Below are 16,854 nucleotides of genomic sequence, written 5' to 3' on the forward strand. Positions count from 1 at the left end.
AACCTGGATGATTCTGTGATTCTGTGATATTCTACTTAATCTACTCAGGTGACTGAAGTACACCTGTCGAAACACAACGGAAGGACTGCGGACTCGAGCTCTGAATTCTATAATATATTGTGATATGAATGAATTGGTTCTCCTCTAAATATCACAATGAATAACACTACAACATTGGTAAAAAAAAATCCATTCAGCAGCAAATTAGTCTTAACGAAATTAAAGTTATAAAAACGTATTTCAAGACTGTGCTGTATTTGGCTGGCTTCTTGTAATGAAATTATCAAAATCAAAAAAGAATCTTCAGTATACATGCACACGCTCCACTCTGTTCTCAGAAGATATTTTCTTTTTCTAAATGCTTCTTCAAAACTGGCAAGAAACCTGGGTTAGAAAGGCATTCTCTAGTTAAATAAAAGTTCATATACCTGATTCCAGATTAAGACCTAAAGGATACCTTGACTCTATGTCCTGTACAAAACAGAGACACAAAGGTAACATTGCGATACCCTGAGTAACACTTTTTGTTTGGATGATCCTTCTATAATTTGGTAAAACATTGCACAAACAGTTCACATTAATGCTTGTGACTAAAACCTTCGCTGCAAAAAAAGACTTTAAGTTCCACACAAGAAATCATTATTAGGCCTGGTTTTCCTCTTGGTTATGTGGCAGTAAAATAAGATTGCAACACAGTATTTTTGCTTCAGAAAGGATAAAATTTGAGCAACATTATCAGAGTTTACCGTGAAGAAAAGCAGCAGGGCTTGAAGTTAATTTAACAAAAAGTCAGAATACTGATGCTTCTCCAGAACTAAGTGAATTCTTCAGTGGCTCCTTACTTCTCTAGAATAACCTTTATAACCATAACATTTCTAGTATGGCCTTTAAGCTTGTCTCTCTAAAGTCTTAGAGACTTGAAGAAAAATTACCTTTTGTTTTTCTCTATAATCTTCACCTTCAAAGTTGTATAAGCTCATCTCTGTGTCCATAGTGAAATTTCGTAAGGAGCTCTCCCCCATTTTCTGCAATCGTTCATTCATTTCAGCTGTCTAAAAATAAAGGAAGATAATTTTAAGCTCACTCAAGCTGTTCAGTCTTTTCTGAAAAAAACCCACACAAACAAACCCACAACCCAAAATAGATTTTATCATTATTAAAATATTCTCAATGTCTTTTTCTCCTTTAAACTTTTACTTACTTTTTTCTTGTAAGGAGATTTGCCCATAGTGTTTTTCAGTTTTGAAAAATCTGACCCCAAGATTCTCTATTAAAATAATTTTATTATGATAGGATGTAACCACACAACTGTATGACCTACTTGTAAAATTTAAATGATATTTACGGCCAACTCTTTAGATCTGAAATGGTAGTTCATTTTTTCCATAGACCTATTTACTGCTTGATAAAGCTCCAAAAAGGTTCTGTGTGTATTAGAAGTGTTGGCGTAACATTTACATCTTTCTTAAAGCCCACAAAATAAACAGTGCTAAGATGTGGTGCGCACAGTCTAAACTTTGAAAATAGTTATAGGTCACTAATTCTACTCCTTCAAAACTATAAGCTTTACTTATTTGGGAAAAAAATAGATTTACATATTCAGATTTAATTACTATTTTGTGCATACATATTTCATGTTTTACACATTTCAAATTCCACGCAAAACTGTTCACTAACCTTCTTTTCACCTCTTTCTAAAATAGTGGTTATATCTTCTTCTGTCAGCTCACTATCTTTGGAAGCAAAAACATGCGTGGCTCCATGTCGGATCATCTGCAGCATTTCATCTTTTGCCAGTTTGTTAGCCTGTTGGTCTATGAGCCTTCCTAAAATTAGAGAAAACATGGTGAAAGTTATGATACAGAAGTTCCAGGACCATGCAAACAGCGGACGTTTTTAGTTCACTGGCAAAACAAGAAAGAAAAAAATGGAAAAACTGCACAGAAAAAAAAAAAAATCACATTTCACTTGCATTAAAAATAAACAGAAAATCAGAAACTTTGATACAGCAATTTTGGATCAAGCCATAACAAAGAAAGATTCCCATTCAGGTAATCCAAATTTTATCTGTAAGATCTTATTCTTACAGTTAGCTGAACTTTTAAGATCAAAATCTCATTTCAAAATGAAAAATGACCAAGTATTCTGTAATAGCCATTAAGAAGTAAATTAAGATTTTTTAATACTCACTTCACTAATTTCAACACAAATCACTGAGTATTTTTCCAAAAATTCTAATTTCTGTCCTAAAATTTCACTGATTCTGTCTCGTCTCTTGAGAGACCATCAAAATATTGACCATCGTCTTTTCAGTAGCCCATCCTTTTCAAAATACATCCAACCTTCAAAATTTAGCTTAGGAACTTTAGCTTGTGATAAACAACTCTTTAAGACCTCCTATGCTAAGATACCCTAAGCAGTTTCAATGCTCAGTAAATTCATACATGGTAAGAAGCACAACTATGCAGTTATTTTTATCTATCATGGACCATGTCTTTTTTTTCTCTTTAACGTATGACAAAAGCCAAGTAACATCTATTCAGCCATAGTTTCCTTTCCTCTTTTAGGGTCGTAATAGAAGTCTATGCCCACATTATTTAGGAAAATAGTCTCTTCAAAAATTTCAGCTGAACAAGTGAATAATGTTTACATTACAATTTCTTAGGTTGATATAGTACTGCTATTATACATAAGGCCTGCTTTGTCTCACACAGCACATTTGTACAGTTATTTAACCCATACTTTAATGGACTGAACAATTCTGTTGCAGACAAACATATACAGCAGTTGATACCTTGTTGTATAACTATAGAGTCCAGTCTCAGTTTTATTTCAGCTCTTTCTACAATCCTCTCTTCAACAGTATTATCAGTGATTAGTCGAAACACCCGTACTGGTTTCTTTTGACCAATACGATGCGCACGATCCTAACAAACACAAATCAGTGAGTGTTCAGCAACAAAAACTCACAAGCAGTACACAGTTAGCTGGCAGAAACAGCAGACTGAAAATAACATGTATTTCTTGGTTCATTGATTATTCAACAGTATACAAAAACATAAAATCAGTATGGTAATTTTTACTTATATCTGGTTATTATAGCTTTTAAGTTTGGGTCATTCACTATAGTAATAAATGCATCTCCCTCACTGTAAATGAAGATAACTCAAAGTCTGAACTGAATGCAACTTGGAAGTGAATACAACAGCATATACATACAGACACCTGCACTTCTTTCAAACTAATCCTCTCACTTGACATAGGTATTGAAACTTTGGCATCCTTGGCCTCAGCATACTAATTCCACTGGCAAAGTCCATGCAGCCACAGCTTTAATACTGTGCACTTGTCCCAAGCTAGCTACATTAAAGCATCAATATGCAGCTCACATGGCACAGGTAAAACACACAGTGTTTATTCGCTCTGGAAAGCGTGAATTACAATATTATTTTGTACTCTTAAACAAAAAAGTAAAACTACTGTCTTTAAAGCCATTGATACCAGGATTTTCTGACTGTCATTTACACACGAGCAATTAAACCTTACTCTCCTGCAAAATCCTGAAAATCCTACTAAACCTCACAAATCATACTCATCAGTTTACAGGTCTACTATTGGTAGTCAGAATGCCTATCAAAATGATGAGTTACTCAGAGTAAATATTTGATGTGTTTCGTTCCAAAAAAACACAAAGCACAGAACAAATACTCTACTTCCCAGTCATGCAGACAGAGAGTTGGGGCTGTTCAGTCTGCAGAAAAGAAGGCTCCGAGGAGCCCTTATTGTGGCTTTCCAATATCTCAAGGGGGCTACAAGAAAGCTGGTGAGGGGCTTTTTAGGATGTTGGGTAGTGATAGGACTAGAGGGAATGGCTTGAAGCTAGAGATGGATCGGTTCAGATTGGACGTGAGGAAGAAGTTCTTGACCATGAGGGTGATGAGACACTGGAACAGGTTGCCCAGAGAGGTGGTGGAAGCCCCATCCCTGGAAGTTTTTAAGGCCAGGCTGGATGGGGCTCTGAGCAGCCTGATCTAGTGGGAGATGTCCCTGCCCATGGCAGGGGAGTTGGAACTAGGTGATCTAAAGGTCCCTTCCAACTCTGACAATTCTATGAACTCTATGGTTCTATGCAGGAAGGATCAGTGGGACTTAGGGGTGTTGATGGAGAGCCGGCTGAACATGAGCCAGCAGTGTGCCCAGGAGGCCAAGAAGGCCAACAGCATCCTGGCCTGGATCAGCAATGGTGTCAGCAGGAGCAGGGAGGGGATCATGCCCCTGTACTCAGCTTTGGTGAGGCCTCACCTTGAGTACTGTGTCCAGTTTTGGGCCCCTCACCACAAGAGGGACATTGAGGTGCTGCAGAAAGTACAGAGACAGGCTGCCAAGCTGGTAAAGGATTTGGAACATGTGTCATATGAGGAACGGCTGAGGGATCTGGGGCTGTTTAGCCTGGAAAAAGAGGAGACTGAGGGGAGACCTTATTGGTCTCTACAACTACCTGAAAGGAGGTTGTAGTGAGACAGGGGTTGGTCTGTTCTCCCCAGCAGCAACTGATAGGACAAGGGGAAATGGCCTTAAGTTGCACCAGGGGAGGTTCACGTTGGATATTAGGAAGAATTTCTTTACTGAGAGGGTTGTCCGGCATTGGAACAGGCTGCTCATGTTGATGGTTGAGTCACCATCCCTGGAGGTGTTTAAGAGAAGGGTCGATGTTGTGCTGAGGGACATGGTTTAGTGGTGTTGATAGGGCTGCGACAAAGGTTGGACTCGATGACGTCTAAAGTCTCTTCCAACTGAAGCTGTTCTATGATTCTACGTGATTTTTACTCCGCATGAAACAAATCACAGACTTTGGGTTTTTTATATTCAGCACGCTAAGAGATTTCAGTATGATTAATCCAAAGGTAAGTTACTTTTTATCCCCTGGCATCACCACCAAATGATTTTATACTTATACAGAAACAAGCTGGATTGCAAAAACATAAGCTTCCCAAAGGAAGGGATATACATCTGCATGCTTTTGCTTCTTTGCCATTATTTCGGAAACAGTCCTCTGTTAATCACTTACTGTTGTCTTCTGGAAAGACAGAATTAAGTATAATTCTATGGATGAAGACTATTAATACAGTATTTTGACATAAGTATTTTCATAATTGAGTAATCTTAAGACATTTACAGAGAAATATGTAGTTTCTTCCATAATTCTGTTCATCCCTTTTTATTTAATTCCTTTGTTTCTTGCTATTAAATACAAAAAGTCAAGAAAAATAAGAAAAAAATGCAAGTTCTTGAAACACTAAAACAAAACAGAACAATGAAAACTTTAACAAATGAATGGGTATTAGAAGTTAACTCACCATGGCTTGCAGATCTACTTGAGGGTTCCAATCCGAATCATAGAGAATAACCACATCAGCAGTTGCCAAATTAATTCCAAGACCTCCAGCTCTGGTACTCAGCATGAAAATGAATTTACTGCTGTCGGGAGCATTAAATGTATCTATTGCTTCCTAAAAGAAAAAGCGTCTAAATTGAAGTATCGGTGTATTCAGATAAGCTTCCAATATGCTGGTGGCTTTTCAAGGAAATTTCTTTGAAATCCACACTATTTTCACTTAGTTGAGGAACAAATAAAACCTACTTTACTACGCACTTTACTCAGTAAACACATATACCCTTGGCAGCCTTTTTTTTAATTGTAGCATTTTTGTTTTACTTTAAACTGTAAAATGTAGCTACTTACATATATATGTAAATAACTTCCTAATAATCTAAAATGTGAAACAAAGTCATTTGCTGTTTATATACAACTTTCTCACCTCTCTTTCTTCATGTGGTGTCTGTCCATCAAGTCGGCAGTACTCATATCCACGCCACATGCAATAGTCTTCCAAAATATCCAGTAAGCGAGTCATCTGACTAAAAAGTAGAACTCTGGAACCTGACAGCACAACACAGAAGATTTTGTTGTTGGTTTTATGGTTCTCAGAAAGCCTATCATAGAGCATAAGTAAGAATTTATGTGAAATATTCTGAACTATGCCCAACTTACTCAAGTAAGTCCTCCTTCTGAAGTTACTTTTCTGGTATTGATTAGCTTCTCCTCAAGACAGGTTATTTGATAATTTATACAGAAGAAATAACACAGCTCAAGAAATAGAACACTTAAAACCATGGTAAGATAATTAGCAGATGACTGATGTGCACAGACAAACTAACACTCTCATCAGAAATTTTCTTAAAGGCAGCAGAAGGGAGGGTCTGCTCTTACTTCCCTTCTGCTTCTCCATACTATCAGTCTTCCCCATCACTCCTGTTAAGAATTCTTTCCCTCCATGTGTTAAGATCTACAGAAAAATGATTTCCAACAAAAAACCTCACTGATGTAATGAACGCATTTACTAGAAGAAAGGCACGAATTAATTTATGCAATTTTTGAAAGACAGTTTTACTTACAATGAGCATTCAGATCACTGCTGTTCATAAACAGTACTCACCTTGCTCTCTGAGTTTTGCTAGCAGTTTATCCAGAACTAACATTTTACCACTGTTAGTGATAAGATGCGTGTCAGTGGTATAAGGAGGACCTGGCTCAGCACCATCAAATAGATAAGGATGGTTACAACATTTCCGCAGCTGCATCAGAATATTGAGCAGACGCATCTTATCCATTTTCCCAGCCGAATTCAGGATGTCAATATCTTTCATCAGGATCCTTGTATACCTAAAGTTTTACAGTCAATTTTGAACAACTCTCAGTTTTTATTTGATATTTAAAACATGACTGAAACCCTACAATATCCCAATTACTTATTCCTGGATATGTTTGTTTTGTTTACATTATAATGAGCTATATCATTAAATCTGGTGAAAATATCTGATAGATAGAAAGGATTTATAAATTCATAGCTAAACATGAAATGAAATTTTACTGAGTGACAAAGATCTGTCATTTACTGGGTTACCTTACACTTTTCCTTTTAGGACTATAAAGTGGATTAAAGACATCATTTATTTGACTGAAGCTGCTACACTGACCTGGCTCCTTTTCTCACACCCCTTCTGAGTATGTGGCTCCTTAAGGTTTTATTTTAATTTCAGCTCAGCCTCTTATTGGTGCATACATACTTGGATCAAAGAAGGAAACTTAGCAGGCATATGTTCTCTCAAATAAAATTAGGAAAGGAAGACAAGTTTCTGCTTTCTTCCTTCCAATACTTGTCATTTACATTCCTGAGCTCTTTGTAAATTGTGCATCTTTAAAAAAAAACACAAACCCAAAACGAGCTAGAAGCTCCTCCATCTGACTATCCTAACATGCAACTACAAGAAATAAATAAAAAAAACACCTGTGTGAAGAGCTGTAGAGTTCTTTATAAGAAAATAATCTTACTTTGATGTAAATAACTCACCATTCCCTCTGCATCTTACTAAGCCCAAGATAAATTTTTACTTCCTTCTTTGGAGGCAAACTCTTTTCTACTTCAGCTTTTATGCGACGTAATAAAAATGGCTTCAAAACCTGGAAAAATTAAAGAGTTTTTCCACGGATGAACTTATGAAATTGATTGCCTCAAATACAAAATTAAAATTTAATTATCTGATATTTATTCAGAACTAATCAATATCTATTGCTGTCATGGTGACTCCTTTAGAAAAAAATCTGCTAAAATCTGCAAAATCAAGTTGTCCACTAGTAGACCAAGGTTATAAAAATCTGTTTATTACTTTCTAACATTAGCTCTGCTTCATTTCTACTGGCCGCATATACAAAACACATCAATATTTCAAAGGTAAGCAATGTATGTTTTACTTTCTTCTGATTTGTGTTGTTACTCTATGGTGCAAAATTTCTTTTATCTCATGCACAGTAAAACAAAGGTAAAGGCATGTCTTTATTCAGACTGGCATGACTTTTATCAGTATACTATTCACAATAATAAATGGTTTCAAAAAGATCTCAAAACTCTCAATTTTCACATTTTACGTACAGATTTTGTCTGCTTCAAATAGTAATGTTAAAAAAGCAGTTATCGATAATACAAAGTTCCAATATTTAATTAATACTTTGCTGGGCATTTCTGTAGCTGAATAAATACCCTCATGTTCATCTTCTCAACTTTCAGATAAAGGGGGAAACAATCTGTTTTTCTTTTTACACTGTGTATGCTAACAATGACACACAATTACAGCTTTAATTACTTACAGCATGAAGTCTTTCTACAAGTTTCTGATCACCAAGACAATTTTTAGTGTCGAACCATGAGTCAAAATCCTGTGGTGAGAAACATAATTGGTATGAACAGTTTATCATTTGTAGTTTTAAAACAGACACATTGACTGTCTTTCACTCCAGCTGAGAGTGACATCAATCTTGAGACAAATTACTTCCATGAGTGAAAAATAAATATATAAATAAATAAAATCAGCCTGCAATTCTGTGCCAGTTCCCCATTACGTTACAACATTCAAGTCAACTGAGTAATTCCACAGACAAAGTACTATTACTCTGCTTAATTTACCATGGTTTTCAGTGATCATTGCTGCAGTGTCCGAGTTATTCCTCTCAAAGCTTGTGTACAGTAAAAGAAAAAGAAACCAGAATCTTTACGTAAATGTCATGGAGAACAGAGCAAAAATAATGGAAACAATATAGTACAAGGAAACCTTAACAGTAAAAGAGGAGAAAGATGACTCAAATTCTGAGTATGAAAAGGCTTACTCCTATTTGGATGCTTCCTACTCTTCATCCTGCATTGCTCTCTAAAATTTTGTTCCACTTCGTGTAATACTTTAACTACTCAAAATACTACATCTGCTATTATTAGCCTGAAGCCTTACGTACACTAACAGAATGCACTGTTTTAAATAGGTAGCACAGAAAATGTCATCTACAGCTAGGTAAGCCACTGAGCTTCTAACAAATCCAGGTCTTCCACATTGTATGTCTCTTCCTAGGCTGGTCATTCTTCTCTTCTGCAGATTGGGAATCAAAACAATAAAACTGTACTTCAAAACCTCAACTTACATCTGCAGAATTGAAGACATCAGGTAAAAGAAAATTGAGTAATGCCCACAGCTCGTGGAGGTTATTCTGTAAAGGAGTTCCTGTAAGGAGCAATCGATTTGTTGTCTTGAACTCACGTACAATCTCCGACAGCTAGAAAAACAACAAATAGTTATCATCATTACGTACATTTAAGCATAATGAATTTTCATAAGTTTCTGAAAACATTGTTTCAAATGTCAACTAAATGTAAGGGTAGTGAGCTACCTATGCAATTCATATTTACCATCCAGTAACTTACATCTTACATTTACAAAAAAAAAAAAGAAACAAAACCACACCCAACACTTATCATCAGCTAAAATCAGATGGAATCTTTTGTGCCAAACCATCCTGAAAGCATCAAATAATTCTGAATTTACCTTAGACTTCTCATTCTTTATTCTGTGGGCTTCATCAATTACCAGGTACCTCCAGTTAAATTTTTTGAAGACTGATTTTTCTTTAATTACCATTTCATATGATGTAACACAAACATCCCATTCACCAGGCATCATAACATCACGGATAAAAGCAGCCTAAAGCAGAACATCTGAATTAATAAACACTATAAGCATGAACAATTTATATGGAACTCAGTGAAACCCCACCAACATTACTGATGTGCTAAGCTAGCACACAAAAGGAGACTCAAAACATCTTTTCAGCGAAAGTTACTGAAAGTTACTGTGACAAAAGCCTTCAACCCTTTGTAATACAGGCACAGACAGATTATCAGATGTGTTAAGCAAAACATAAATTTTCCACTACTCAAAATTAAACATCTACTCTTCAACATAATTTTTCTCTAATTTAGATACAGTTCATACTACCAACAGGGGAAAAAGCCCTCTAAACTAATGAGTCCAAAGACACAATCCATAAAAAAAAGTATTTCAGAACAACTCACACAGTCCATTCCCACCTTCCCTCTTTCCTAAAAATCTCCCTCCTGTGCCTCATCTCTGTTTTGTAAGGGATACATATATCTAGGCATATCAATGCTTTCACATGAAAGAACATCACCCTGTGGAAAAGCTACATATGCAGGTCGCCACGAAGTTAATTACCAGGGTACACAGACCCCTCCAGCTGACAGAACTGTTCAAGCCCAAGCCTTGAAGAGCTACCTAATAAAGGAGTGCAATGCTACGCACTGACTTGCAAATGCAAATGTAAGCTCAGAGGTGCTTTAGCCACTACAGAACAGAGGGAATAAGTAGAAAATGAAGAAATTAAAAGTTATGACAATACAAACATAAGACTCTGAAAGCAAATAAAATGAAGGTGCATGCTTCCCTTCAACACAGTCGGAACTAGTAATAAGTATACTGTGGCACAAATAGTAGCAGACTTCAAATCAAAACAATCTATGAAGAGCAGTACAGTCAAATCCAAGACCATAGCACTGGAAGGGATTGTCTAACTTGCTGGCAGTACCAACAGTTCCTCTCACAGAATCACAGGTCAGAAGACTCTTAAGATCATCAACTCCTGCTAAGATGTGTTCTCTAGACCCTTCACCAGCTTCACTGCCCTTCTTTAGACACATTCTAGCACCTCAGTGTCCTCCTTTGAGTGAAGGGCCCAAAACTGAACACAGAATTTGAGGTGAAGCCTCACCACCACAGAGTACAGAGGGATGATCAATGCCCTGGTCCTGCTGGCCACACCATTTCTGGTACAGGCCACGAGGCCATTGGCCTTCTTGACCACCTGGGCACACTGCTGGCTCACATTCAGCCGCTGGCTGTCAGCCAACACTCCCAGTCCCGTTCCGGCAGGCAGCTTTCCAGCCACTCCTCCCCAAGCCCAGAGCTTTTCCTGGGGTGGCTGTGGCCAAAGTGCAGGGCCCCACAATTGGCCTTGTTGAATCTCATAGAACTGGGCTCAGCCCATCAATCCAGCCTGTCCAGATCCCTCTGCAGAGCATTCCTACCTTCAAGCAGTAATAGGCAACCATGCAATCCACATGAGGAGCCACAGAATTCACAGGAATATCCAAGGATAACAGGATTTCCAAGTTAGAAAATCACCCTGTATCTATTTTAACACCTTCGCTATGAAAGATGAAAAACTCCGCAACAGAATCCTAGTTACAAGGCAACACGTGGACATAAAACACAGAGTGGGAGAAGTCACCTAAAAAAGGTGAAGAAAGAGGTAACAAATTGATGGCAATAAAAGAAAATGAATACTGTCACAAAGCAAACACATTGCAATGTGTTGCAATGCAACACAAGAGAAAAAATAGGTCCAAAAAAGTCAAAACGACACCAGAAAGAGGTAAATCAGCTGTTCTTTGACCCCAGTCTATTATTTCACCTATCAATTTCCATTTTTTGCTCATAGTTAAAAGCATAACATCTTGTGTTTTCAACACTAGTATAAAGATTACTAAAAACCACTTTATCTAAGGAAGTAACTTAGGGAGAATTCCACACACACAAATGCTAGTTTTTGACAAATAATGTGTACCTCCTTGAAATGTAAAGCACTTACTCTGGCATCTTTATCTCCAATAAGGCAAACAGCACGTAATGATGGAACCCAGCGCTTGAATTCATTCATCCAATTGTGCAAAGTTGATTTCGGAACCAGGACCATGTGTGGCCCCGGAATATTTCGGTAATGCTTCAGATAGCCTAATAATGCTATTGTTTGCAGAGTCTTACCAAGACCCTGCATTGACAAAAAAGGGAGAGGGAAGAAATTTGCTGAAACACCATACAGAAATAGCATCAATCAATTTTCCTACTAGATAATTCTGCCACTTACAGTCTATAAAGCAAACTACACTGCAAATGTTTGTTGCATTAAATACTAACTGTTGTAGAATGATGCATACTACTGCACATACATTAAATCATAGAATCATAGAATCGCCTAGGCTGGAAGGGACCTTAGAGATCATTTAATCCAACCTCCCTGTCATGGGCAGGGACGCCTCTCCACTAGATCAGGCAACACATGGGGACCGAGCAGGGATCGAACCCACGACTTTGGTGTTATCAGCACCATGCTCTACTGGACTGAGCTAAATACTATAGGCACTTTAATGTTGAATTTTGCTCAATAATTGCTACAAAAATTTCAAAAGATTACTGCTTACCATTTCATCTGCCAGAATGCCATTAACACCATTTTCATACAATGAAATCATCCAGTTCAGACCTCTAACCTGATAATCTCTTAGTGTTCCTCCTTTCACATCTGTAAATATAAGATTCCTCTAAGTAGAAAAATACTAATTCCAAGTAGAAATTTTTAATTGTGATCTGCTCAGATTTTAATTTCATCACAGCAATCAGAAAACTGTCATAATACTTACATGAAGGAGACTCCTCAAATCGAATACAAACATTAGACGTTTTTCGACTCTCAGACAACAGCTCTTCATCTTCTTCTTGTTCTGTGCGCCTGTGACGATAACTAAAGAAAGAATCCCAAGATTCATGTTTATATGAATTAATTTCAAAACACTGACTATAAAATCAAGGGACAAATGATAACAGAAAATCATTCATCTACTCTGTGTGTTCTAGTACCCTGACCAGAATTATATCCTGGTTCATTCCAGCTTTAATTAGAAACACTGATACGAAGTCCTCTTCTCCAGAGCCATAACTATACTCTGACAACAAGCATCACTGAGGTACTTTCTAATACAAAACACAGAAATACAAGACAAGTCAGTGGTGGCCTTAGACTCAATTACTTGATAACTATACCATTCAGAAGAATCACATATTCAACTAAAAAACAATTTCTAAAAACTTCTAAAAAAGAAAATGCCATTTTGCAAAAGCTAGTTGCTTGCTATTACAGGACCCCTCAGAAACATTACAGGCAAGCTACGCTTCCATTACTAACACAGATAGACCCGTGGAGCAAGACAAGTGGTGCTGAGGATCCAACATAAACACCACAGACGCGTTGTCCTGTTTTAACTTGGTCTAGCTCCACTCTGCTCCCACCAACAAGTCCACTAGCAGCTGGAGCACATCAGGTGCATTTCTGCAATGCATCTTCTAGTTCAGAGTCATGCAAAAGAAATTTAATTCACATGCTCCAAAAATCACTCCACAATATAGACTAAAGCATGGTAAGTGGCAAGAATCAGGAAATCTACTTTAAAAGTGCATTTCTGATCCAAGGTCATACTAATGTTGATGGACTGTCATGCATACATCAACCAGCTTTTAAAGAAATTATGATACACCATCAACAGGAAGAGATCTGAACTTACTTAAAGCACAATCTCTGTACCACTAGCTAATTGGTATGTTAAAATGTGTAATTTGCTTGAAGGTGTAAGAAGTTGGAAATAAAAACAAAACATACTCCCCAGCTGAAATCAAACTCTGTTTTTCATCTTTCTTCATTCGTGGCCGTCCCAGCTTGACTTTCAATGGAGATGTTGGTGATTTTTGTGCTGCAGGCTGAATAAAATGTGCAAAAAGTTCTGTCTGCTTCAGAAGGAATTCAAACCGTTTTGCTCGATCTGCTTTCTAGTTTCCAAAGTGGGGAGAGAATTAAAAAAAGAAAAATCAGAAAGTTTTCATCATAAAAAAATAAATGTATGTTTATTAAGAAACAGAATTCAGGCACCAGTGAGAATAGTTTTTAGTAGGAAAGACTGATAAGACCATCTGCCTACTGTTAGCCAACTCGGCAGACTACAAGCATCATGAAATAGCTCTTGAGCTGCTTCAGCTTACAGCTGCACATTAACTGCTTTAGAGCAATTTATATATACATAAAAATATATGGAAAGCGTGTATCACCATACTGATAGACATTCTTTAGAATCACTTTCATGGCAGAGGCAAGAACAGGAGTCAGCCTGTCAGTACCTCAGCACTTCTGTTTCCAACCAGTTCCTATAAAAAAAAAGCCACAAGACCACTGCCAGCCTGCCTGGCTGGTGTTTAATACTGCCACTCCATCAGCGTTCAGGGGAAACGTTCCGTGAATTGCAACAATTTCCACTGTGATTTCTCCAACTGTGCTGCAGAACATGTGGTTGTTCAAATGATCTTTCGTGAATACCACAGCAATCTGGAAGACGTGGCAGAACTTGATAACCCCAGCCCAGCAGCTCATGCCCATTTAAAACTTAGTTTAGCAGAACAACCCAAAACCAGTTTGCTTGCACAAATTGCTTAAGTCTGCATGGCACACAAGCAACTGTGAAGGGATGCTTTAAAGAACTGTCAGTAAAAGATAAAGAAAAAACTAGGGTTATGACTTACAGCAAGAAATTAAATCCTAACCTTGCTCAAGTCAGTGACAGAATTTCCATCAGCTTCAAGGCTATCAGGATTTGATCCAAGACAACAATGTGGTAGCTCTGTTTTTAGAAGTATAACTAAAGGAATGGATTCACCAGCTCAGTATTGCTTTCACTGAATTTTGCTGTCAGATTTCAAATTTCAAGCTTAACAGTTTTGCCACACCAATGAGGTATATCCATTTCACTATATAAACACAGCAAAACATACATCCTCTAGATTTATAACGTGTTACATGATTTTTACGGAAAATATAAACTGCAAGTGATATCTGACAGGATGCAATTATTATTAGCTTGTTCATGACATTTCTAAACATCAGGTAACAGTGTACCACCTAAAGCAATTTTCACAATAATTTCATTTATATATCTCAATAGAAACTACGGAAGTGAAATTGGAGTTCTGTAGCATAACAGATAAGAAACATACAAACAATATAAAGCTATTTCGCAGGTAACTTATATTCAAGTAAAAAGGCTCTTAACAACAACAAAGAGCAATAAAAATAAACTCGACCTGCAATGCACGATTTTGCCACATGAGGGCAATGCATTTCTTTCAGTAGCATACCACTTACCAGCAAATAAACATATTTACAAAGATGTTTTTTCCCTTGCATGCATTATTGGACCATTTGTGTAAATCACTTGAAAACCAAATAAACTGTAAATTTCAAGTAAAACTTCTACAAAAAATAATTCTAAACGGGGGAGTAAAGATGTGGATGTTTATGATCATAGGATAGGAACAAACGCATTCAGAAGATTTATATTAAACTAAAAATACATGATGGTTTTGGCAAGCTAACCTGCCTGCAAGGTCATTGGCAGGGCGTAAGCAGCACGCCTTGATATCCAGTAAACGTCTTGCTCACAATTGCATGACTGATGAAAGGTAGATTTTATTTTATTTTTCACACCTATTCCCTTTCCCTCTTAGAACAACTGAATTAACACTAATTTAGGAAAGATGTTAATTCATCATGTATTACTGTGAAATCAAGTTTAATTATTTACTCAACTCATTCTCAACAGATTTACTTCTGTGTCTTCTCGCAGGTTAAAAATTCAGTATTCATACAAGTAGGTATCCATTTTCTATGTCTAACAGTAATACGCTTCCCTGGCTTCTATGGTATCTAATCCTTTCGAAGTCTATTCTAATTATTAGACATTCATTTAATGTTAAAACTTTTGGAAAAACGCAGTAAGCTACAGATATCAGCTTCAACCAAGAGATTACTACACATCATTCAAGAAGTCTTGCAATGTCCTCCTGGTTTTGGCCTCTTTGTAATACAAAAGTTACCCTGCTGTCCCTCCTCTCCAGCACTACAAGCTCCCTTCATGTCCTAGACAGATACTCTTTTGTATTGTTATAGGACACGCATTATCACACATATCAACATTTAAAATGGTTATGTTTCCATATGATGAGAAACTGGCATTTTCAGTATTCCTCTCATTTAAGAATTAGCTTAAGGATGCCTCCAACATGACCCAAAGGGTCATCAAATAAAGCCAGTAGAGACAGATTCAAAACCCAAAGGGGAGAGTTCTAAACATAAAAAGCAATTGAATAGAAACTCCTTGCCACAGGAGAGTGTGGATAACCAAAGCCACATGAGGTGAAAAACACCAAGCAGACAAATCCATGGGAAAAAAAAACCCCAACACTGACAACTAGTGAGTATAAAAAAAAACATAGCCTCAAACTCAAGAGAACATGCAGATAAAAATCCTTGAAGAGTGGGACAGCATTTAACAGAACTATCACTAACTGGTTTCTCTGTTCTCATTAAATATTCTTCATTAAATACCTACCATTAGCCACCGGGAAAAACACCACACTGGACTAGACATTTAAATGAATCATGATTTGTTTTCCTTTTCTGACAGTCTAGAATAACTTCTTATAACTCTGCTGATCTAGTTCAAGCAAACAAACAAATGGCATAAAAAGTTGCAGTATGTTTCATTATGAAAACACTTACCATCTTCTCTTCATATTCTGGGTCAATTTCTTTTTCAGGTCTAGCTGCCTTTGGAGGAAGTTTGAGTTGAAATGTGGGATCATTTTTCTGAAATACAAATTTTAAACACTTTATAACTACCAGCTTCTTTATTTACTAAAGCAAAAAGATATCAGACAGAACAAACCTGCACAAAGATTTATTCACAAGGTTTATTTCACCCAAAGCAGAACCTGATATCCATGACAAAGCTAAAGAGGATACACGACCCGATAACACGCATGTTGAAAATTTGTCTCGTCCTCATATTTATCTCTACAAACAGGATCCAAGTTGAAGGCACAGGAAGTACTGAAAGTTTAGTCTTTTACAGAGATCTCCCTTTAAAGGCAAAATAAAATTTAATATCTGGAAAAGATATTTAAATTTTAAAAATGTGATTTCTAAATGCAAAATTCCTAACTGCAAATTTCTGGCATTTGCATTTTGGTTGGGTTTACTAGTTTGTTTTCACTTCTAGATAATAGTCATACGTTCAC

General features: G+C 36.9%; 1 protein-coding gene across 1 annotated transcript; it reads right to left on the reverse strand.

Annotated features, from left to right (window-relative positions):
* Positions 1–932: 932 nt before the first annotated feature.
* On the reverse strand, positions 933–16,423 carry LOC104270884 (probable global transcription activator SNF2L1; the record flags this gene model as incomplete). Its single annotated transcript, XM_009865384.1, has 15 exons — positions 933–1,052; positions 1,678–1,826; positions 2,795–2,927; positions 5,358–5,510; positions 5,820–5,941; positions 6,498–6,724; positions 7,413–7,522; positions 8,207–8,275; positions 9,029–9,160; positions 9,430–9,585; positions 11,549–11,728; positions 12,159–12,259; positions 12,378–12,478; positions 13,391–13,557; positions 16,337–16,423. Coding segments are annotated over 15 exons (2,007 nt in total), but the record flags the coding sequence as incomplete, so codon positions are not given.
* Between the last annotated feature and the right edge of the window lie 431 nt (positions 16,424–16,854).

This window comes from Apaloderma vittatum, unplaced genomic scaffold (genome assembly GCF_000703405.1).
Source record: "Apaloderma vittatum isolate BGI_N311 unplaced genomic scaffold, ASM70340v1 scaffold7070, whole genome shotgun sequence".
Lineage (NCBI taxonomy): Eukaryota > Metazoa > Chordata > Aves > Trogoniformes > Trogonidae > Apaloderma > Apaloderma vittatum.